Source organism: Loxodonta africana, chromosome 16 (genome assembly GCF_030014295.1).
Source record: "Loxodonta africana isolate mLoxAfr1 chromosome 16, mLoxAfr1.hap2, whole genome shotgun sequence".
Lineage (NCBI taxonomy): Eukaryota > Metazoa > Chordata > Mammalia > Proboscidea > Elephantidae > Loxodonta > Loxodonta africana.
This window is the reverse complement of record NC_087357.1, coordinates 79,080,214-79,105,457: the sequence shown is the minus strand read 5'-3', so window position 1 is coordinate 79,105,457 and position 25,244 is coordinate 79,080,214. Positions and strand designations below refer to the sequence as shown.

General features: G+C 43.2%; 1 protein-coding gene across 3 annotated transcripts in view; it reads left to right on the top strand.

Moving 5' to 3' along the window:
• The window catches only part of HNRNPF (heterogeneous nuclear ribonucleoprotein F), a 32,929-nt gene extending 8,000 nt beyond the window's left edge, over positions 1 to 24,929 (top strand). For 2 of the 3 annotated variants that reach the window (XM_010589269.3, XM_003408916.4), the window contains 3 exons: positions 2,249 to 2,366; positions 4,359 to 4,417; positions 7,742 to 24,929. In XM_010589269.3, the coding sequence (XP_010587571.1) occupies positions 7,797 to 9,041 (1,245 nt within the window). In that variant the 5' untranslated portion in view covers positions 2,249 to 2,366; positions 4,359 to 4,417; positions 7,742 to 7,796 and the 3' untranslated portion in view covers positions 9,042 to 24,929. Of the gene's footprint in view, positions 1 to 2,232; positions 2,367 to 4,358; positions 4,418 to 7,741 lie in introns of all 3 variants that reach the window. The other variant, XM_010589270.3, reaches the window with a different exon arrangement.
• The last annotated feature ends 315 nt before the right edge of the window (positions 24,930 to 25,244 follow it).

Below are 25,244 nucleotides of genomic sequence, written 5' to 3'. Positions count from 1 at the left end.
ATGAGCTCTTCCTGAATTTGTCTTGTTTCCACGCATCGGTTCCCACTATTGATTTTCCAGATAACATCTAGACTGCTGTATCAAACAAAACTCAAATACTACAGTCCATCTTGAAATAAGTGACTTCCCATAGACCTTAGAATGAAGTCCAAAATACCGTACCAGACCTTCAAGGGTATGGAGGCTCTTTCTCTCCAGTTACTTCAAACCTCGCTGCAGTTGTTTGCTATTTCAGCGAGACTGAGGTCCTGGAGCACAAGAGGCTCCCTAGCACGAGACTTCTGCACATGCTGTTCCCTCAACAGCCAAGAACTATCTCCTAACTGATAAATAATTCACACTCTCCTGGCAGTGGGAGAAATCAGCTAAGCCACAAAGGCAAACATGACTCAAGTACAACAAATGAAATGCATGTTAATCATGTAATTTACCAAGACCATATTTCTGAAAAGAATTTTAACTGAAGTAAAAGTTGTGAAGCAGTCAATGCTCCCATTTCTGTAGTGGTTACTCTAACTTGGGGGGGGGGAGTGGCTTAATTTTTCTCCAGAATATTGTTTCAGTTGTCTTGAATGAGAGGCCTGGTGGTGCAGTGGTAAGAGCTCGGCTCCTAATGAAAAGGTCAGCAGTTCTAGTCCGTCAGCAGCTCCTTGGGAACTCTATGGGGCGTTTCTGCTCTGTCTTACAGGGTCGCTGTGAGTCAGAATCCACTGGAAGGCAACTGGTTTGATTTGGTTTGTCTTGAATCTACGTTTTTAGTATCTATTTCTCACTTTCCTCAAGATGGCCGGAATTTGAATACTCTGAGTATTCTCATTCTCTGAAGATAATAATCATGATTGATTTTTTTTTTTTTTTGAGTAACATTTTTATTATGGAATATTTCAACAAATACAGAAGTAACCTCTCACCCATCTTTAACAATTACGAATAATTTTATCTATAAGTGGCCCCTCAGACTTTTTCCTTGGAGCCATTTTTATGGAGGAGGTATTAGCTTATAGAATTTCCCGGTCTGGTTTTGGTGCTTACAAGACCATATTACCACTTAATATTCTCTTCCTGGTATTTCCTATAATTTGGTAGTTACCTCTAGTAAATTAGTGAATTTCTAAGACTATTTTTTCTTTTAAAAACACTTATTAAAGATGTCAAACATACAAAAGTAGAGAAGTATGAAAAATCTCCGTGTACATCTGAGGCAGCATCAATAATTATAACAGCTGGTTGTTTCATCTGTACTCCCACCCACTCCCATTATTTTGAGCCAAGACATCAAATTATCTAATCTGTTAATATTTTTGTAATCTCTAAGTAATGACTTCTGAAAGAAAATAACATAATTCCTTTATGTTTTGAAATACTCATTGCTCAAATTACCGCAGTTGTTTTGTAGTTGTGTATTGTTTTCCAGTTCATTTCAATTAGAATTCAAAGGTTTGTGCACTGTAGTTGTCAAGTTTTAGGGATTGGGTTCTTTAAAATTACATTGAACCTGCCTGTGGTCAAGTCTACAAAACAGGTATATAGAAAATTAGTTTCCATTCTAAAATTTCCCTGCCTTTTATAGTTTATCTTTCAATTTGTCAAATACAAATCATGCCCGCCCTCCTCGTTACAGGTGATAGTCCTGGACTTTTTTCCCAGGTTACTCCATTATCCTGAGAACTCATTTAAGAGCTGTCTTGTTGCTTTTTTTTTTTTTCCTGCTATCTTGTGAGCTTTCTTCCAGTTCTGGGCTTTGTCACCGGTTTCACTTGCAGGGATGTTTTTTCCAGTGGTGGCATCTTAGCAGGCCCTGTTGGCCTCAGAATGACTCATTTCCTCCAGGACCCAGCCCTAAGCGATCGAGGCCCTTTACATTCCTTACAAAGTGCCCCCCTCCTCGAAAGAATCCGCCTGGGTCTGTGGCTCCATCTGATCGTGCTGAGCCCCCACCCTGGACCAGTGAGAGCTGCGGGTCTTCTCCCTGCCTCTGTCCCACTCCGGGACCCCTCCCCCAGATCCGGGAAGCCCTCCAGGAGGAACCCGCCATCCCACCCCGTCGTGGGGTGTGGTTGCTGTGGGTTCTGAACCTGGGGGTGTCGTCTGGTCACCGGCTAGAAGCTGAGGAAACCCTTTACCTTGTCTCTGGGCATCGGGGTGCGTGGGGACTTTGCAGCTGCACTCCCATCAGAAAGCGAACCTGAGGGTGTTCTAGAAACCTCGTGCCAAGCACTTACGTATTGCCAGTGAAATTTCATTTCAGGTTGAGAACAAAAGATGTCCCGGAGACCTCTGGGTTTCTAAGCTTTGCGTGGACTTCGCAGCCCTTTGGCGCTAAACCTCACTTGCTCAAGGAGATATCAGTCCTCTTCTCCTCACTGGTAAGTCTTTTAAAAAAAAATGTAAACAGCTTGAACCTGAGGGAGTGTCTTCCGTGTATGGTTTAAGAGTACTTTCTGAATAATGAAGACAACCTGGCCTCACTGGCTCCCAGCTGTCTGCAGGTTAAAATTCATTTACAAAACAAAGAGTGGGGGAATGCTTACTTTCAGAATGCACCACCAGACTCTCCTGAGGGCAAGGTCCCCACCCGTTCCCCTCTGTCCCTGAACAAAGATGAGTTGAGTTTAAACTGCCCCGTTTATTCAGCTGATAACCTAATTGGTTTTAGTACTCACGGCACACCCTGTTTATCTTGATTGCTTCTGCTTCGAGCCAAACAGAAAACTTGTCTGCCCACCACAGTACAGTGGTAAAGAGCACATTTGTCTGAATCTTGTTACTTACTGGAGGCCAGGGGAGCGGGTTAAGAGGCAGAATCTGGGCCCCAACCCAGATCTGTTGTTCAGGGCTCTGCATTTTAACAATATCCCTAAGTGACTTGTATGCACATTTGGCATGGGCCAGTCACCCGAGGAGTTTTAAAAAAGCCTCCCAGCTGCACCCCATACCAGATAAATTGGAATCCCTGGGTGTAGGACCCAGGATTGGTACTTTCACCACTCCCCCAGTGACAGCACACTCGCACTGCTAGGAATGGGAACTGGTGCCACAGTTGACCTAGGTGTGTCTGAATGCAGGCTGGGCTTCAGTGGGTCTGGTCAGACTGTCCCTTCTTTGGTGGTGCCCATGCTGTTTTCTGATCCACATGAAGGAGCTAAGGTAGAAAAGGCAGAGGTGGGTCAGATCCAGTTGAGATGGTTGGTCTCTGCCCTTTAGAATTTCTACTTTTTTCTGGAGGAGGAGGGAGGTTGAACCTCTTGAAAAACCAGTTCCAGAGTATTTGAGATGCTATTTCTTAACAGATTTCCTAATAACTAATTCTTTCCAGTTATATTTTTTTTCCCAAATAACACACTTGTGTGTAATCACGGGAAACTTACAACATGAGGCAGATAAAATGACCTGTTTTAAGACAAGGGAGCCTCTAAGGCTCAGAAAAATTAACTTTCTCAATTTTGTTTCCAAAATAATAAGAATATAATTTAGGTCTTCTCAGAAGTAATCCATGGATTTAAACACATAGCCTCATCCTCTGAGGATAGCTTTATCACGTGGCACTTGTTGATGGTAGGGATGATGGTTTTTCCTATTGAAAAGCCTTTTTCATTTCCTCCCATTTTCCCTCAGTTAATTAAAAGAACAGTACAATGTCAGATTAAATACAGATCACAAGAAATGAAATTACCAAATTAAACTAGGAACATCTTTGAGGATCTCCACACCTTTCCCACAGAGATTTTTTTGTAAATTAGGTTGAACAATTTCTAGCAAGAACACTTGCCCTACTGACCTTCACCAAAAAAAAAGAAAGACACAAACCTGCTGCCATCGAATAGATTCAACTCATAGCGACCCTGAAGGACAAAAAAGAATTAGTTACTTGTAGGGTTTCAAGGCTGTCAGCCTTTACAGTAGCAGACTGTCACAGCTTCTCTGGCTGGTGGATCTGAACTGCCAATCTTTTGGTTAGCAGCTGAGCACTTAATCACTGCACTACCAGCCTCCTTTAAAAAAAAAAATAGGAGTCCTGGTAGGGCAGTGGCTAAACGCTTGGCTGCTATCCAAACCTCCTTCTACATCAGACTGACTTGATGGAGCTCCTCCTACCGAAATATTTAAATTTCTTCACTGCACTTTATAAAAATTCAGGAATTTAAGTCTAATGAAGGCAAATGGGTGGCTTCCTTCTCTTATCCCTTGAATTAGCCTATAAAAAGGTAAACCTTGTAAATGCCATTAGGGCTGTGACTTGTAGTAGTCATAAAGGGCCCTTGTGGCCCTGCCCAGCCTTTGCCCGGAAGAGCTCTGGCTTGGACCTGTTCTTCCCCGTGTCTGACACCAGCTTTTTTTTTTTTTTTTCTTTTTTGAAGGACATTTGGTAACTGCCAGAACATTTTGAGACTGTCAGCATCCAACCTTGTCTTTAAAGGTGAGTTTTTCTTTTAAAAAGCAATTTTTTATTTATATTTGATTTGTTAGATTCCAGTAAAAAGAAATTTTCTTAGGAACCTGAAGTAGATTTTTTTTTTTTTGTCAGAAAACACAGGGCCACTATGAGTCTGAATAGACTCTCAACAGTAACTGGTTTGGTTTTTTTAATCCGATATGAACAGCTGTCTTTAACTTACAGTACTTAGGACATTAAAACAGTCCCCACAAAGAATCAAATATAGAGGATCCAAGAGCAGAAATGAGGATGATGCATTACGTTAGCACCAAAAATTAGGTTTGGATTCCATCAAAAATTTAGACGAGTACGCAATTAAGCCTTAAGACCTCCCCAGAGAAAAGGAAGTATCTAATTCTGGAGTAAAAATAAAATACAAGTTTAAGTGTAGACACTTAATAATTCCTGAAAAGAATGTTTTGTTTTTTAAATGTTTTCTGAAAACATTTGTAATCTGTATGGTATTGTTAGCAGGCACCTTAAGGTATTATCTGGGTATTTTAACCAATTCTTATGTGTGAAACATTTGTGTTTCTTTTATACTTTTTCAGCCTGACAAGGCTGCCTCATTCTTATGAGGGACGTTGACTCGCATAGTCTCAGCTGGCCTGTGCTGGGCTGAGGGCCCCGGTGGCCGACAGAACAGACACAACAGCTTCTGTTTGGAAGATACCTGTAAACAGATCATGGCAATGTGCCCTGGCAGTGCAGATTCAGAAGACTTAATTTACAGACTGGGAAGACCTTTTGGAAATGGTGTATTTGAGTTGAGACCTTGAAAGTTAGATTTATCCAGACAAAGTGTGGAAGCTTCAGGGGCATTGTGTTTGGAAAGACAATTACCAGTTGAGAAAACCACATTTGTCTTGAGGAGGGAGAGATCCTGAGGCCAGTGGGAAGCTAGGAGAGTGAGTGCTAGCCATAATTGGAATGAGATAGGGATAGCCGGGGGCAGGGTGGGGGGATAGGCTGTTGGTACTGGCATCAGAAAGAAACAAAAGGAGAGAAATGTAGAAAGAAAAGGTGGCCATTTGGTGGTTCATTTATTAACAAAAGAATGTTGAGCTAGGATCTGAGTATAGAGCTGTGAGGGTATGAATTGGATTTAGGGATGTGTGGTTTCAGTAGAGAATGGGGGTGCCCAAGGGAATATTGAATTGATAGGATTTGGGGTCTAGGGAGAGGTTGGTTGTTAAGGATTAACGTTTTCCTTCTGCAGCCTCCTGGATAATAGATGATAAGGCCAGTTGTGCTGGGTGGGAGCACAGTATCATAGGAAAACAGTGGGTTCATGTATGGGACGGGTGAGGGAGCTGTGGAATACTCTGGACTGGGGGGCTCGGGAGCCTGAGGCTGGGGTTGGACGAGGCTGACCCAAATCCAGTAATTCCCTACAGAAGGACTTAGAGGAAGAGACTTGAGAAGAGTTTCTAAACAAAAGGAAAACCAAAATAAAGTTGTATCCTAGAAGAGAAGGGGATGGAGGGTTTTAGGAGGGAGTGGTTAAACTCTGCTGAGTGAAGATAACAAGTTGAAGAAAACGCTTTTGGCATGGAGCAGAGGGGGATCATGCTCATTAAATGACAGGGGCACGCGGGGTGAGGAGGAGACAGAAGGGAGTTTTGAAGAGATTTTACTGGGGAAGCCAAATAGGGAAGTTGGAGGCAAAGTTGGCATCTGGGAAGATTATTTAAAGATTTGATACAAGTAAATGTATTTAATTGCCAAAAAAACCTTCAGTAGAGAGACTGAAGAAGGTGCGTGAGGTTGTAGCAAAGCTGTAGATAATGATCTATAAGAAGCAGCAGCTCCTTGTTTGTAAATTAACTTGGTGGCAGTTCCTGCACCGGGTCCTTGTTAACTATGAAAAGGAAGACAAGTGAGAGGGAATGAGAGTATGTGAGGTTACCATAGACATCTTGAAAGGGCTCTGGGGAGAGCGGGGAATTACGCAGGCAGTATTGAGGGCCTATTCTAAGGTTGGTGACCCTGATTTTCTACAGTAGTGCTTCCCAGTTGGGACGTCCGGCAATATGTCGGGAAATGTCATTAGTTTTCACAGCTTGGGGAGCTCCTGACATCTAGTGGGTTTAAGAGGCCCAAGGCTGCTGCTAAACACATTCTACAATGCACAGAAGACTCACCCCAACTTACCTGGTCAGTAGTCATGAATTTGAGAAACCCTGGCCGGGGCGGGGGGCCGGGGCACCATTTTGGCTGGCTGCATGCGGCTAAGGCATTCAGTGCAGCCTGCCTACCCTTACACAGGCACCTCACCTTGTTTTCTCTTGAAGTTCGGACTGAGGTGCCAGATGTCACACTCTGACTTCAGAACACTGTTGGGAAGGGCCACCTCTTGCCTCTCTTGGTGTATCTAGATATTTGTTAATTTCCTTCTTCGTGGTGTCTTCTCCCTGCACCATGGGCAGCAGTTCTAATGTGCTTTATGTTTCATTTGTATATGACCCTGTACGGCAGTATAGTTTGGCTTCTGTGCCTTTATTCGTAGTGCAAAACCAGCAGTCTGTTTGATGAACTTAACCAGCACACGCCTTCAGCACGGCCTCACACTTGGCATTTTTGAGTTGATAATTTAGCAACAGAGTGATAGTTACTTAAGCTCCGGAAGCCACTGCTGTTTCGCATCCTTCCAGCATCGCTGGTGCTGAGAACACTAACGTTCATCCTGGTGTCAAAGAAAATGTTACCCTATATTGTGGTTTAGAAAGCCTGCTGAGTTTGTAATTAATTGTACTGCTGTAGTGTCTGTCCTAGCGCAGACAGGCAAATGGGTTAAATGTAAGGATGTAGTTAAGGAGGAATTGCATAGGGGAACTCTTGTAAATGACTTGTAAACTTCCTCATGACAAGTGCCTGGAATAAATGTAATATAAATCTAACCAGAAAATGCCTTTGTTCTAACCTGACTAATGTAATAGAGTCCTCTGTGTTCGGAGGTCCAAGTTCACACATACCCCTCTACCTTTTACTTTATCCATAGCAAAAAAAAAAAAAAAGTTACCATTGAGTTGATTCCAACTCGTGGTGACACCGCCCGCCCCCCGCCCCGTGTGTGTAGAGTAGCTCCGAGAGTTTTCGGTGGCTGATTTTTCAGAAGTAGGTCGCCAGTATCTCTGTGGTAATATTATGTGAAGCTTGGATGTGTTTGGTACATCTCTTAGGTCTTCAGATTTCATTCATTCTTACCTTACTCATCTGTAATGTAGAAAAACCAGGCTTGCTGCATATTTTTGTTATAAATATTAAATGAAAAATTACATAAGGTAGTGTTTGTTTTCTTTCCAGCCACAAAAAGCTGCACACTAAGCTGATTTGACACCTGACGCATCCAGTCTCCACGATGCTGGGTCCTGAGGGAGGTGAAGGATTTGTGGTCAAGCTCCGCGGCTTGCCGTGGTCTTGCTCTATTGAGGATGTGCAGAATTTCCTCTCTGAATGCAAAATTCATGATGGCGTTGCAGGTGTTCATTTCATCTACACCAGAGAAGGCAGACAGAGTGGTGAGGCTTTTGTTGAACTTGAATCAGAAGAAGATGTAAAAATGGCCCTGAAGAAAGACAGAGAAAGCATGGGGCATCGCTATATTGAGGTATTTAAGTCCCACAGAACCGAAATGGATTGGGTGTTGAAGCACAGCGGTCCAAACAGTGCCGACACTGCCAATGATGGCTTTGTGCGCCTTCGAGGACTCCCGTTTGGATGCACAAAGGAAGAAATTGTTCAGTTCTTCTCAGGGTTGGAAATCATGCCGAATGGGATCACTTTGCCGGTGGACCCTGAGGGCAAGATTACAGGGGAAGCCTTCGTGCAGTTTGCCTCCCAGGAATTAGCTGAGAAGGCTCTAGGGAAGCACAAGGAAAGAATAGGGCATAGGTATATTGAAGTGTTCAAGAGCAGCCAGGAGGAAGTGAGATCATACTCTGATCCCCCTCTGAAGTTCATGTCTGTGCAGCGGCCAGGGCCCTATGATCGACCCGGCACTGCCCGGAGATACATTGGCATTGTCAAACAAGCAGGCTTTGACAGGATGAGGTCTGGGGCCTATAGCACAGGCTATGGGGGCTATGAAGAGTACAGTGGCCTCAGCGACAGCTATGGCTTTACCACCGATCTGTTTGGAAGAGATCTCAGTTATTGCCTGTCAGGAATGTATGACCACAGATACGGAGACAGTGAGTTCGCTGTCCAGAGCACAACCGGACACTGTGTCCACATGAGGGGGCTACCGTACAAAGCAACCGAGAATGACATCTATAACTTCTTCTCTCCACTCAACCCCGTGAGAGTGCATATTGAGATTGGCCCTGATGGAAGAGTGACCGGCGAAGCAGATGTCGAGTTTGCCACTCACGAAGAAGCTGTGGCCGCTATGTCAAAAGACAGAGCCAACATGCAGCACAGATACATAGAGCTCTTCTTGAATTCAACCACAGGGGCCAGCAATGGGGCTTACAGTAGCCAAATGATGCAGGGCATGGGGGTGTCGACCCAGTCCACGTACACTGGCCTTGAGAGCCAGTCAGTGAGCGGCTGTTACGGGGCTGGCTATAGCGGTCAGCAGAACAGCATGGGTGGGTACGACTAGTCTCGTAGAAGCATTTGAGTTCTTGCAATCACATTTTCACAGGCAGCCAACAAGCAGTGGAGAGCAGTTATTACATAGAGAAAGCTGTGGGACCCATTTTGCACCATGAGTTTGTGAAATCTGGATTAAAAAAAATTACCTCTTCAGTGTTTTCTCATGCAAAGTTTCTTCTAGCATGTGATAAAAATATTGAGTAAACTATAAGAAACTATTTTCAGCTTTTCTCAGTTAACATTTTGGTAGTGTACTTCAGAGAGATGTCTGAGTTCCAGGAGTTTAAGTGTGTTAAATGTGGGTCTTCTGCACCACATCACAGCAGACACGTTCGGGAGACACACTTTTGTGGAAAACTCAGAGGTGCTAGGTCCTTAATCCAAAGAGAAACATTTCTCATGTTTGTTCAATTCTAGTTTGTTTTCATTTAAAATCCTTTAGGTTAAGTTTTAAGCTTTTAAAAAGTTAATTTTGAAAATTGAGACACAATACTAATACTGTAGGAATTGGTGAGGCCTTGACTTAAACCTTTCTTTGTACTGTGATTTCCTTTTGGGTGTATTTTGCTAAGTGAAACTTGTTAACTAAATTTTTTTCTTAAAATAAAGACTTTTTCACAATGACTGGCACAGACTGTCTGCTCACCAAAAGGCAGCAAAATGACTGGGCGGCTCGAGATGATTCATCTTCATACTCCTGTATTTTAGTGTGAATTAGATAATTTAGCACAGCTAATCTGTTTTTCTTTATATTTTCAGAATGAGGCTAAAATAAAAGTTAAATAAAAACATTAAATGTGACTGGAAATGGTGATAGAAATACACATACTGGACAGTATAAAAACACACACAGTCCCATTCTCTCTGTGACTTGTTTGCTCTATGTTCTTCACAGACTTTTGGCAATACCTTTATTCCCTTTTACACTGTAGGTACATTCATCATATATAACTATAGTTCTAAGTGCTACATGTGTTATGAGGTCATTAATCACAGTTGTTTTTTATATAAAAGGTGCAGATCTGCACGTTTTTCTCACACCTACAATTTTATAGGACACAAATTGCTTCTAAAAAGTTGCCGTCTACCTTGCCGTGGAAAGCAATGTCTAAATTCCAGGCAGCTCTGCACACAGCATATAACCTTTTTTAAAAAAGATTCTGTGCAAAAGGGATGACTTTGTTATATACCTACTCCTCATCGACCATCTCGTCATTTGATGTTTTGCATTTACTAAAAATCTGCTTATTTTTCACATTGATGACACATGCCTGGAAGACGGACACTGAGGTGCAAGGGGAGTGATGCTGGCAGTGATGGTTATGTGTCAGCTTGACTGGGCCATGATTCTCAGTGGTTTAGTAGTTAGGTGATGATGTAGTCATCCTCTGTTTTCACATAATGACCTGGTCTTTGGCCCCTAACCATGTCGATAAGTGAGGAGTGGGTTTATACTGTCGGCGATTTTCTCCAACAACTTTAATTTTTCGCTTGTCTTTAATTAGGCATGTAATACAACCTAGGTACCCTAATTTCACCAGTTTAAGAATCTTGCCTACCTGGCATCTCTATTTACAGGAAATGGCTTCCTATTCGTTTACAGAGAAAATGGCCTCTTAAGGTCATGTTGAGTGAGAAGAGCAACTCAAATACATCCTAAGAGAACCTCTTTTGGGGTGTGTAACATGGGTGTCGTCATGCTCATTTTACAAATAGAACTAAAGCAAATAGAGGATTATTAAGGGCATACAGTTGATAGTTGACATTTTGCTCCATGGTGGAAGCAGTTGACCTGCTCATTGTCTCTCAGGGCCAGAGCAGGAGGGAGTGCCCGGCCCTGCTGCAGGAGGGCCTCAAGGACATCTGCTGAATTGTCATTTTGCAGCACCCCGCACAGCTCCTGTCTGACTCCATGACACAAGTAATCATAAGAATAGCAATGGCAACAAGACAAAACTGGGTTTGTTGTTTTATTGCTATTAGGTGCTTAAACAGGACACATTAAAAATATATATAGGTAGACTAGAGTCTTACTCCATGCTTTTCTGGCCTCCTCAGGTTCAGTTGGCCCAGCTTAACCTGCCAGTGTTCACCCTACGGTGTTCATTCAGCCTCAGCCTCACCCAGGAATGGCAAGAGGTATAGAGACAATAGAGCTAGGAAAATGGGGTAGCATGAGGGAGTTCTAAAGAAATACAGGAGGCAGGGACAATTTCTGAGTCCTAGGCCCTGTTCACAAAGTCTGCCCAACCAATGGACCCACCTTGCTCTGAGCCCTGGGCAACACTACACCACAGGGAAACACATGGAGCACCTGGGAGACTCTGAAACCTGCAACACTGGATGATAGACTTCAAATGCAAGTCAAACCTAAGGTTTGATACTAAAGATACAAGGAGCATGTCTGGGTAGCACAAATGGGTGCTCGGCTACTAACAAAGGTGGGTGTTTCAAACCCACCCAGCAGTGGTGGAAGGAAAGCCTAGCAATCTGCTTTCATAAAGACTACAGTAGAGCAGTTGTACTCGAGGAGTTGCCATGAGTAGGAATTGATGGCAATGGGTTTGGGTTTTTTTTTTTTTTTCCCGTTAAGTTCCCTATGCTGAGTGTAGGTACAGAAGGAGAAGGCCCCAGAAACCTGGGATGGGAACATTTGGGGAAAATGCTAGGTGGCCTTAGATTCCAGGATGACCCTGAAATGAAATTTCAGCCAGCAGCAGTGACACTCTCCCTCTTGAGAGAAGATCCTTTGGAGACTGCCAAGGCCTCCCCTGGGGAGAGACGCAAGGTCCACGCTCACTGCTTGCTGAACAGGAAACAGTAAACTGCCTGTGGGCTAAAATACTGCCTGTCACCTGTTTTTTTACAGCCCACAAGAAAGGTCTTTACAGATCAAAGTTTGTAATCTGATGACCTGTGGAGTCACCTGACGCATGGCACCCCGTTTGTCACAGTAGAACTGTGCTAGGGCAAACGGAAGGCATTTGGGATGGCCTTCCTTTGAGCTGCCTTGGGGATCTCTCTCCAGTTTGGGCATTTTGACACCGATCCTTCCTGCTGGTCTTGACTTGCTCCCCCTCACTCTCAGGTGTGGGCAGTGGTGATCCTTGCTCTTAGGGGAGAGCCCAGCCTTCCTCCGGCCTGGTCAGCAGTCAGACACCCCAGAGGGCAGTCTCCATGCCGGCCCCTGGCATGCTTTCCTTGCACCTGCCTTTGCTTGTCAGGACAGCTGGTGCGGCCTTTGGCTGCCTTGGGCAGGGACCCCTCAAGTTGGGATGGGATGCTTCTGCTGTACAGGAGCTCTTCTAGTTCTTCTGCCCAGGTCTCTAGTTCAGCCTCAGTGCAGGGGTGAAATACTCAAGTTTCTCATCTGTCTACTCCCTTCTAACCTTGTTCCAGAAGGGATCCCAAAAGCCCAGACAAATTGCCGCAGAGTTGATTCCGGCTCATGGCAACCTCGTGTATTGGTAAGTATGCTCCACAGGATTTTCAGTGGCTGGTTTTTCAGAAGTAGATCACCAGGCCTTTCTTCCAAGGTGCCTCTGGGTGGACTCCAGCCTTTTGATCAGCAGCTGAGCACTTAACCGTTTGTGCTATCCAGGGACTCCAGTCTGATAATCCAAATCCATTGCTATTGAGTCGATTCTGACTCGTAACAACCCTGTAGAACGGAGCAGAACTGGGGAGCAGAAAGGTGCTATCAACCGTCTTTATTTTCAAAAAGCAGAGTCTTGTTCTAGTTCCAGAATGGAGCCAGGTGGCAGCATTAAAACCATCTTAGTTATCTAGTGCTGCTGTAACAGAAATACCACAAATGAATGGCTTTAACAAACCAAAGTTTATTCTCTCACAGTCTAATAAGATGTAAGTCCAAATTCAGGGCGTCAGCTCCAGGGGAAGGCTTTCTCTATTGGCTCTGAAGGAAGGTCCTTGTCATCAATCTTTCCCTGATTGAGGAGCATCTCAGCACCGGAACCATGGGTCCACAGGATACCCTATTCTCCTGGCTCTTGTTTCTGGGTGGTATGAGGTCCGCATGTCTCTCTGGTCACTTCTCATATCTCAAAAGAGAATGGCTCAAGACACAACTAATCTTGTAGTTTGAGTCCTGCCTCATTAACATAACTGCCACTAATGCCATCTCATCAGTATTACAGAGACAGGATTTACAACACACAGAAAATCATGTCAGGTGACAAAAATGGTAGGTAATCCCACAATAGTGGGCATCATGGCCCAGCCAAGTTGACAGATATTTTTGGGTGTGGGGGGGGACACAATTCAATCCATGACACCATCCTATGCAATAAACTTATCAGTCCTTCCCCTATGGGACCAAGGGAAAGGGAATGACCCAGGACTGTGGAGGGCAGCTGGATATATGGTCTGAGCTGATAACAGGTACCTGGGGAGCCCGTACCAACCTGACCCAAGTGATGAATGGAGGTGTGGACCAAGTTCATCTCACAGTGGGTCAAGGGGGTTGACAGGCCTCCCCTCAGGTCATTTCTCCAAGTGAATAATTGGGATGGATATTCTCAGCAGCTGAGCGCCCTCACACTGGATCTCAACTTGTGAAGTAAGAGCCTTAATGAAACGACACTCCCCATAAGTCAGTCAGAAGCGGTGCTGCAACTTGTGGGTAATGTCTGAGGTCAGGGCCGCCACTCAGTGACTTAAGAGCAGCATCCTATACCCTTTTAACTTATTGTCGGGCTCCAACAAAAACCAGAGGGATCATGGCAGATGAGAGTGGAGCACCAGACACTTGACCAAGTAGTAGCCCCAATCACAGAGCAGTATCTAATGGGCTGTCCTCACTAGAGCTGAGGAGCCCGGCTGCTGGCCGCTGACCTAGTGAGTGCATTCTCTTCATTCCACGTCCTGTAGGAGGTTGAAAAGTTCCCCCTTCCCAGAGCAGAGCACACGCCCTGTCTTTCTCCAGCTCTCTGTTACGACCGTCTGATGAGACATTGATCGCTTGATGATCCACTATATAGATGACATGTGAATTGCACAGAGTTGGGGGGGGCAGAAAGTACTCTGGATGCCCCAGGAAGACACATGTGAGCCAGAGAGAAGACAAATTCACGGCTGTGCCACGTCAGGGAGGTTTTTAGGGTTCAACAATTGGCCAGGTATTGGACAAACTAGGGTCCTTGGGCCAAATCTGGCCTGTTGCTATGTGTCACTGAGTCAGTTTCTACTCATAGCGACCCTATATGCAGAGTAGATCTGACCCAAAGGGCTTCCTAGGCTGAAATCTATGGGAGCAAATTGCCAGGTCGTTTCTCCCGTGGAGTGGCTGATGGGTTTCAACTGCCAACCTTTTGGTTAGTAGCTGAGCACTTAACCATTGCGCTACCAAAACCAAAAACCGAACTCATTGCCCTTGAGTCGATTCCAACTCATAGCGACCTGTAGGACAGAGCAGAACCGCCCCGTAGGGTTTCCAAGGCTGTAATCTTTATGGAGGCAGACTGCCACTTCTTTCTCCTGAGGAGTGGCTGGTGGGTTCAAACCGCCAACATTTCAGTTCACCACTGAGCACTTAACCACTGCGACACCAGGGTCCTCAAGTCTGGCCTGTTACCTCTTTTTGTAAGTAAAGTTTTGTTGGCACACAGCATTTATTCATTCATGTATTGCCTACGGCTGCTTTTGTGCTACAATGGCAGAGAACTGAACAGCTGCATCAGAGACCTCACGGGCAGCAAAGTATAAAACATTTACTATCTGACCCTTTACAGAAAATGTTTGCTAGCTCTGGCCTTGGGCATAACTGGGATGGTTCCTCCAACGTAAAGGTCAAGATCCTGCATCTTACAGCTTTTATCAGTAAGAAAAAGGCATAATTCTTTGGAGGACTTCTAAATTTGGGAGGAAGCTTATTTTACTTTTGAAATATATATATATCTCAAACTTTTGCTGCCATGGTAATCCCATATGTTACAGGGTAGAACTACTCCATAAGGTTTTCTTGGCTGTAATCCATATGGAAGTAAATTGCCAGGCCTTTCTTCTGAGGTGCTGCAGGGTGAGTTTGAACTGCCAACCTTTAGGTTAGGAAAAAAAAGCCAAGAGTAATCCATTTGTGCCACCCAGGGACCTTTTGAAAATGATAATTGTGACCATCAGGTGACCCATAGGGCTGCTGTTCCCGAGTGGGGCCCAGAGCAAGAGAGGGCTCCGCCGAAGACACAGGCAGTGCTGCCAGCTGCCCTGCCGTCTGCTTCAAGTGGTAAAGCAGACGCCTTCATAGGCCGTATCTCTGCGAGTAAATGTCTAACGAATCTCAATAGCCACAGCCCAGACCCCTAGTATTCTGAATCAAGGCTGTGTCTTCTGCAGCACAGAGCTATTTAACACTCAGAAAACAACTCCTGGAATGTGACTGACCTCAGGGGAGGTCTGGTGCCCACACTGCATCAAGCCATGACGGTCTCTCCATTTTGTTTCTAGTTATTATGTAAAGTTTCTTGCATATATATCATTAGATTTATTCCTAGGTACCTGATTTCCTGGTATTTTAAGGGTTGTCTTTTATTTCATTCGCTGATAGTTTGTTGCTGGAAAGAGAAACACAATGGATTTTTTTTACGTGGACCTTTGTGACCTTGCTAAATTCACTTATTTAGTCTCATAATTTAAATGTAGATTCCATGGGTTTTCTACATACAAAAACATGTTATTTGCAAGTAATGACGGTTTTATTAATTTCTTTCTAATCCTGATGTACTTAATTTCTTTTCTTGCCTCATTGCCTGCTCCTGTTCTTTGTTGGCTGCTGTCCATTTGTACTCATTGCAACCCCACGTGTGCAGAACAGAACTGCTCCATAAGATAGTTTTTTCAAGACTGTCACCTTTCTGGAGCAGACTGCCAGGCCTGTGTTCCGAGGTGCCCCGGGGTAGGTTTGAACCGCCAACCTTTCGGCTAGTAGTGTGGGACGTGTAACCCTTTGAGCCACCAGGGTGCAAGTTTATGTTTTATTAGTAAATGTGATGCTGAACAAAGTTGGGGAAGGAGGACATCCTTGTCTTATTCTTTGACATTACATTAGAAAAATTAGATAAAATGAAAAAAATCCTAGAAAATAAAATTTACCAAAGCTGACACGAGAAGAATTAGAAGCTCTGATAACTCTAATTTCTTTTAGCTAATTTAATTGAATCTGTAATTAAAATTCAATTTATTTCAATTATTCTTTCAACAAAGAAGGTTCCAGGCCCTAACAGTTTCATTGTTGACTTCTTGCAAATATTTAAAGAGCAAATAATACCAATCTTATACAAACCCTTCCAGAGAACAGAAAAAAAGGGAATATTTCTATCTTGTTTTTTTTTTTTTAAGCCAGCAAAACCTTGATATCAAAACCTGAGAAGGACACTACAAAAAAAGAACACACCCCAGGGAAACTCCCTTTACCTTGGATCAGGGAGGTGACCCGAGTAAACGAGTAAACGCGGTGTTACAAGCCCACCCTAATCCTTTTAACATAAAATTACAATCACAAAATGGAGGACAACCACACAATACCGGGAATCATGGCCTGACCAAGTTGATATACATATTTTTGGGGGGACATAATTCAGTCCATGACAACGACCATCATCACCATTATCTGCTCCAAGTTTTCCCATCACCCTTAGAGAAGCTCGGTGTCCCCTAGGCAATGAGTTCCCCAATCTTCCTCCCTCCCACCCGCTCCTGATAACCACTAACGAGCTTGGTCTGTACACACTTGTCCTTCCTAAATATTTCATGTAAGTGGTCCTTTTGTGACTGACTGAATTCATTCAGCATGATATTGTTAAGATTCATCCGTGCTGTGGCCTTATTCATCATGTGTCTGTACCCTCTTTTGTTGATTGTGATAAAATATATATCACAAAAGTTTGCGGTTTAACCCAGTCTTAATTGTACAATTCAGTGGCATTAATCCCATTCACCATGCTGTGCCAATGTCACCACTATCTATTGCAACATTTTTTTATCACCCCTGTGAGGGTAATAATCAACCTCCATGTTTACTTCTCTGTTCAGTTCTGACACCTGCTACCCAAGCAGCGAGTCTTTTCCTGACACTAGCTTTCTAGAGAGAGGTCAGATCTCACAAGTCAACAGACACAATTCTCCAGACTGTAAAGCAGGCCTAAGTTCAGGTGCCAGCCACAAGCTTGGGAGTCCACATGACACTCTTACTACTGACCTGCTGGCTACAAATTCAGGCTTTTCCCACTATACCTTCAGGATGCCAGCTGCAGCTCGGGGCTTTCCTGGGCCCCCTCACTTCTGAACTGCTAGCTATAAATCTGGGGCCTCCTTCCACCACCTTAGGGATACCAACCATAAGTTCAGGGGTTTCCAGACCCACCCCCCTCAGTTATGACCTGCTGGCTCCCATTACTCCGTCAGGTTCAATAATTCACTGGAACTACTCATAGAACTCATGGAAAGTGCCATACTTATGATTACAGTTCAGTGTACGAAAAAAGGACACAAATGAGGAAACTCATAGGGCAAGGTCTCGGAGGGTTCCCAACAGAGCTTCCATGTCCCAAAAAGGGACACACTCCCCTCCCACATGCATCAATGTCTTCCACCAACCAAGAAGCCCATGGAGTTTCTGTGTCCACAACATTTATTGGGGGTCTCGTTACACAATGAGAACTCTAGCCTCTCTCCCTGAGGTTGGTCGGCATCAAGAGGTGATCACACAGTATTAAATGGTGGGTCTTTCTGGCCTGGCCAGCTCCCAGCCCAGAGTCACTTCATTACCTCACCTAACCTTACCTGTGTTCTGGAGTCCTTGTAAAGGACACAAAAATTCCAAGTTTTTTTTTTTTGTTTTTTAGAGATTATCTCTCAGGAACTGAAGGCAAAGACCAAATTCTTTGGATAAAGTTAATGTAAACCCCACAACTCAAATAAAATCCTGATATTCCTTAAGCAATAACTATTCCCGCCCCCCTCCCCACACACCTTACCCCCCAATAACAACTGATAAACTTTTATTTCTACGCATTTTCTGTTCCAGATAATTTTTTTATTGTGACAAATAAATAATCTCTCTCTCTCTCTCTACCTACCTACCTGTCTATACACACACCATATTTTTACACAAATAACGGGTGTCTTCTATATTTGTTTGCCAACCGCTCCCTGCCCCAGTGAGGGAGCTGTAAAAAAAATTAGCATAGTGCACTTATGAAAATACCTCACGAGGGCAGCGGGAGGGAGCAGTTGGCAAACAAATGTAGAAGGCACATACTGTTTGTGTAAAAATGTGGTAAACCCATTGTTGTAAAGTCAGTTTTGTCTTACAGCAACCCTGCAGGACAGAGTAGAACTGCCACATAGGGTTTCCAAGGCTGTAAATCTTCACAGAAGCAGACTATCATATCTTTCTCCTGTGGAGGGGCTGGTGGGTTTGAACCACCGACCTTTAGATTAGAAGTGTAGTGCTTTAAACGTTGCACCACCAGGGTTCCTTATCTGTAGACAGATATAGTAAAACCTGCAACCCTGGAAGCTGTAAGGCGGAAAACTGTCAAAGAAGAAAAACTCAAATATTTTCACTAATAATTATTGTTTGTAGGTGCCGTTGAGTTGGTTCCAACTCATAGTGACCCTGTGTACAACAGAAGGAAACACTGCCGTATCCTGCCCCATCCTCATAATCGTTATGCTTGAGCCCATTGTTGCAGCCACTCTGTCAATCCATCTCATTGAAGGTTTTCTTCTTTTTAGCTGACCCTCTACCAAGCATGATGTCCTTCTCCAGGGACTGGTCCCTCCTGATAATATGTCCAAAGTATGTGAGATGAAGTCTCGCCATCCTTGCTTCTAACGAGCATTGTGGCCGTACTCCTTCCAAGACAAACTTGCTCATTCTTCTGGCAGTCTATGGTATATTCAATATTCTTTGCCAGCACCACAGTTCAAATGCATCAGTTCTTCAGTCTTCCTTGGGTCCAGCTTTCCCATGCATGTAAGGGGATTGAAAACACCATGGCTTGGGTCAGGCGTGCTGTCTTAGCTCCCGGTGCAGCTTTCTTGGTGGTATGAGGTCCCCAGCTCTCTGCTTGCATCTCTTTCCTTTTATCTCTTGAGAGAGAAAAGGTGGTGCAGGCCACACCACAGGGAAACTCCCTTTACCTTGGATCAGGGAGGTGACCTGAGTGAGGGTAGTATTATAATCCCACCCTAATTCTCTCAACATAAAATTGCAATTACAAAATGGAGGACAACCACACAATACTGGGAATCATGGCCTAACCAAGTTGACACATATTTTTGGGGGGACACAATTCAATCCATGACACATACCTTAGAACTTAAAGTGACATCTTTTCTTTTTAACACTTTAAAGAGTTCTTTTGCAGCAGATTTGCCCAGTGCAATACGTCATTTGATTTCCTGACTGCTGCTTCCATGGGCGTTGATTGCAGATCCAAGTAAAACGAAATCCTCAACAACTTCAATTTTTTCACCATTTATCATAATGTTGTTTATTGGTCCAGTTGTGAGGATTTTTGTTTTCTTTATGTTGAGGTGTAATCCATACTGAAGGCTGTGGTCTTTGATCTTCATCAGTAAGTGCTTCAAGTCCTCTTCACTTTCAGCAAGCAAGGTTGTGTCATCTACACATTGCAGGCTGTTAATGAGTCTTCCTCCAATCCTGATGCCCTGTAGTTCTTCATATAGTTCAGCTTCTTGGATTATTTGCTCAGCATACAGACTGAATAGGTATGGTGAAAGGATACAACCCTGATGCACACCTTTCCTGACTTTAAACCACGCAGTATCCCCTTGTCCTGTCCGAACAACTGCTTCTTGATCTATATACAGGTTCCTCATGAGCACAATTAAGTGTTCTGGAATTCCCATTCTTCTCAAGGTTATCCATAATTTGTTATGATTCACACAGTCAAATGCCTTTGCACAGTCAATAAAACACAGGTAAACATCTTTCTGGTATTCTCTGCTTTCGGTCAGGATCCATCTGACATCAGCAATGATATCCCTGGTTCCACGTCCTCTTCTTAATCTGGTCTGAGTTTCCAGCAGTTCCCTGTCGATGTACTGCTGCAACCGCTTTTGAATAATCTTCAGCAGAATTTTACTTATGTGTGATTTTAACAATATTGTTTGATAATTTCCGTATTCTGATGGATCACCTTTCTTTGGAATTGGTACAAATATGGAAATCTTCCAGTCAGCTGGCCAGGTAGCTGTCTTCCAAACTTCTTGGCACAGATAAGTGAACGTTGTCAGCGCTGCATCCATTTGTTGAAACATCTCAATTGGTATTCCATCAATTCTTGAAGCCTTGTTTCTCACCAGTGCCTTCAGCGCAGCTTGGACCTCTTCCTTCAGTACCATTGGTTCCTGGTCATATGCTACCTTCTGAAATGGCTGAATGTCAACCAATTCTTTTTGATGCAATGACTCGTGTATTCCTTCCATCTTCTTTTGATGCTTCTGGCATCGTTTAATATTTTCCCCATAGAATTCTTCAGTATTGCAACTTGAGGCTTGAAATTTTTCTTCATTTTTGTCAGCTTTAGAAATGCTGAGCATGTTCTTCTCTTTTGGTTTTCTATCTCCAGATCTTTGCACATTTCATTATAATACTTTACTTTGTCTTCTAGAACCACCCTTTGAAATCTTCTGTTCAGCTCTTTTACTTCATCGTTTCTTCCTTTCACTTTAGCTACTCTATGTTCAACAGCAAGTTTTAGAATCTCTTCTGACATCCATTTTGGTCTTTTCTTTTTTTCTGCTTTTTTAACGACCCCTTGCTTTCCTCATGTATGATGTCCTTGATGTCACTGCATAACTCGTCTGCCCTTTGGTCATTAGTATTCAATGCAGCAAATCTGCTCTTGAGATGGTCTCTAAATTCAGGTGGGTTATACTCAAGGTCATACTTTGGCCCTCATGGACTTGTTTGAATTTTCTCCAGGTTCAACTTGAACATGCGTATCAGCAACTGATGGTTTGTTCCACAGCTGGCCTCTCTCTGGCCTTGTCCTGAGTGATGATATTGAGCTTTTCCATCGACTCCTTCCATGGATGTAGTGGATTTGATTCCTGTGTATTCCATCTGGTGAGGTCCACATGTATAATCACCATTTTTGTTGTTGAAAAAAGGTTATTTGCAATGAAGAAGTCGTTGGTCTTGCAAAATTCTATCGTGCGATCTCTGGCATCATGTCTATCACCGAGGCCATATTTTCCAACTACCAATCCTTCTTCTTTGTTTCCAACTTTTGTATTTCAATCACCAGTAATTACCACTGCATCCTGATTGCATGTCTGATCAATTTCAGACTACAGAAGTTGGTAAAAGTCTTCAATTTCTTCATCTTTGGCCTTAGTGGTTGGTATGTAAATTTGAATAATGGATTGACTGGTCTTCCTTGTAGGTGTATGGATATTATCCTATCGCTGACAGCATTGTACTTCAGGATACATCTTGAAATGTTCTTTTTGACAATGAATGTGGTGCCATTTGTCTTCAATTTGTCATTTCCAGCATAGTAGACCATATGATTGTCTGATTCAAAATGGCCAATACTAGTCCCTTTTAGCTCACTAATGCCTAGGATATTGATGTTTATGCATTCCACTTAATTTTTGATGACTTCCAATTTTCCTAGATTCATACTTTGTACATTTCATGTTCTGATTATCAATGGATATTTGCAGCTATTTCTTCTCATTTTGAGTCATGCCACATAAGCAAATGAAGATCCCGAAAGCTTGACTCCCTCCATCCATATCATTAACGTTGACTTTACTTTGAGGAGGCGGCTCTTCCCCAGTTGTACTTTGAATGCCTTCCAACCTGAGGGCTCATCTTCCAGCACTATATCAGACAATGTTCTGCTGCTATCCATAAGGTTTTCACTAGTCAGTTTTTTCAGAAATAGACTCCCAAGTCCTTCTTCCTAGTCTGTCTTAGTCTGGAAGCTCAGCTGAAACCTGTGCACCAAGGATGACTTTGTTCGTATTTGAAATACCAGTGGCAAAGCTTCAGGTATCACAGCAACATGCAAGCCACTATAGTATGACAAACTGACAGACACTAATAAAGAGTGATAGAAAAGTGGTAAGTTGCACCCTCTCAAAGGCAGAAAACTTGCAAGATCCAGAAAAACAAGCAGTCCTGTTGAGTTCTGGCTCTCATTGGTTTCACCGTATGTGTGTGTGTGTATATATATATATATTTATATATATACATATAAAACACTTGCCATTCTGATATTTTTACATGTACAATTCAGTGACATTAATTACATTCATCATGTTGTGAAACCATCACCAGTATCTGTTTTCAAATTTTCCAACACTGTAAACAGAAGCTGAACAACAAAACAACAACCCATTGCCGTTGAGTCAATTCCGACTCATAGTGACCCTATAGGACAGAGTAGAACTGCCTCATAGGATTTCCAAGGAGCAGCTGGTGGATTCAAACTGCTGATCTTTTCGTTAGCAGCTGAGCTCTTAATCTCTATGCCACCAGGGCTCCCACAGAAGCTCAGCACCACCTAAACAAAGATTCCCTCTTTCCCCCTCACTCCCACCCATGATACCCACTAATAAACTTTAGTCTCTGTACATTTTCCTACTGTAGATATTTCATATATGTGGGATCATATTTGTCCTTTTGTGTCTGGCTTATTTCACTCAGCATAATGTTTTCAAGGTTAATCCACGTGCTGGGGTATATCAGAACTTCATTTATTTCTCTTCATGGCTGAATGATAGTCTATTGTATGTATAAACCACACTTTGTTCATCCGTTCATCTGCTGACGGACACGGGTTTTTCCACCTTTTGGCTACTGTGCATGATGCTGCAGTGAACATATGTCTGCTTGAGTCACTGCTTTCAATTCTTTTGGATTTGTACCTAGGAATGGATTTGCTAGGTCACATGGTAATTGTGGAGCCCTCGTGGGCAGTGGTTAAGAGCTTGGCTGCTAACCAAAAGGTTGGCAGTTGAAACCCACCAGCTGCTCCTTGGAAACCCTATAGGGCAGTTCTACCCTGTCCTATAGGGTTGCTATGAGTCGGAATCGACTCGATGGCAACAGGTTTGGTTTGGTATGGTAATTGTGTTTTAACTTTTTTGAGGAATCTCCAAATTGTTTTACACAGCATCTGTACCATTTTACATTCTCACCAGCAATGTGTAAGTATTCTAGTTTTCTACATCCTCTCCAACACTTGTTATTTTCCACTTAAAAAAAAAAAAATAGCCATCCCAGTGGGTGTGAAGTAGTTCTTCATTGTGGTTTTGATATACATTTCCTTTATGAGTAACGATATTGAGCATCTTTTCAGGTGCTTGTTGCCCATTTGTATATATTCTTAAGAGAAATCTTTAAGTCCTTTGAATTGGGTTGTTGGTCTTTTTTGTGGTTAAGTTTTAAAAGTTCTTTATATATTCCGGATATTAAACCTTTATCTGATATATGGTTTCTAAATTATTTTTCTCCTGTTACATAGGTTTTTTCACTTTCTTGATTATACCCCTGATACACCAAGGTTTTTAACTTTGATGAAATCCAGATTATCTATTTTTCTCTTGTTGCTTGTGCTTTTGGTGTTATGTCTTGTAAAAATGGCATGACAGCATCAGACCTCCTCTAACTTCGTGAGGGGTGGGGAGAGAACCAGGATTAGCAGCATCAGCCCCAGACTGATTTCTGCGAGGCGGAGTCAGACATACCTCCTCTCTCCAACTTTCTTGCCAGTTCTGACACCAGTTGTCCCTCCCGGGGCACTCTTTATTTCTCTGCTGGGTTCGATGATTCATTGCAATGGTCACACAGAACTCAAAGACCATAGTCATAGTTATGGGGTCTGTTAGGGGAGTAACAAGTTGCAATTCAGGATCAGGAATGACTCAGGATACAGTTTTTCTGTCAGGACAACTTCTTTGCCGTGCCTATTGGCAGACTTCTTACTTGGCTCTTAGCTCTCAGGTCCTTGACCCCCAGGTCTGGCCTCTGCCCTACTTGGGCCAGTGTTACAAAGCTCTTTAGCCCAGCGGACAAGTGCCCGCAGGCATCCCACTCTGCCAGGAAACCTCCTGCCTGCAGGTGCTCTGTTCTCTGGATCCGTGTGTCTGCACGCCCACTGTGGCCCATTGGTTTATGTACCATCTGTGGCTGCTTTTGTGCTACCAGGGCAGTGTTGAATAGTTAGGACACAAAATACATGGCCCACAATGCTGAAAATATTTACTATTTGGTCCTTTACAGAAAAAGTTTGCTGACCACCTCCAGTCTCAAACAAGTATATACATTCAAACTACACCTTCTGATTGAAGGTTGTAACAACAACCATAACTCTGATTTTAATACCCTAAATATATATGAAAATCCATACCTCTGATTATCTAATCGGTTTAAGTCTTGCCTATGAGATTTCTTCATAAAAACCTGTAGTCCCTGTATTTTTTTTTTTTTTAAACTACAAGGCTTCCTAGGCAAATCTATGCCAGTAATTTAAATGTTCCTGTTATAAACTGAATTGCGTCCTCCCAAAATACATGTTGGAATCCTAACCCCTATACATGTGGCTGTAATCCTATTTGAAAATAGGGTTTTCTTTGTTATGTTAATAAGGTCCTATCAGTGTAGGGTGTGTCCTAAACCTAATCACTTCTGAGTGATACAAGGAGCAGCCTAGACACAGAGACAAGCAAGGACACAGGGGAAGACAGATGCCTCATGAAGATATCCAAAGAACTGAGGAAGATAAGCTGAGACAAAGATCCTTCCCCAGACTGACACAGAGAGCCTTCCCCTAAAGCCTGTAAAAAAAAAAAAAATCAAACCCGTTGCCTTCAAGTCAATTTGGACTCATAGCAACCCTATAGGACAGAGTAGAACTACCCCATAGGGTTTCCAAGGTGGATTTGAACTGCTGACCTTTTGGTTAGCAGCCCCCAGCTCTTAACCACTGCACCACTAGGGCTCTACCGTATAGCCAGTGCCCTGAATTTCGACTTCTAGCCTCCTAAAACTGTGAGAAAATAAATTTCTGTTTGCTAAAGCCACCCACTTGTGGTATTCCTGTTATAGCAGCACTAGAAAACTAAGACAGTTCTTATGTGAAATTGACGGCCAAGTTCTAAATGTAAATACATCAGAATATTAAGCAAATGAGCATTACAACTGTCAGCA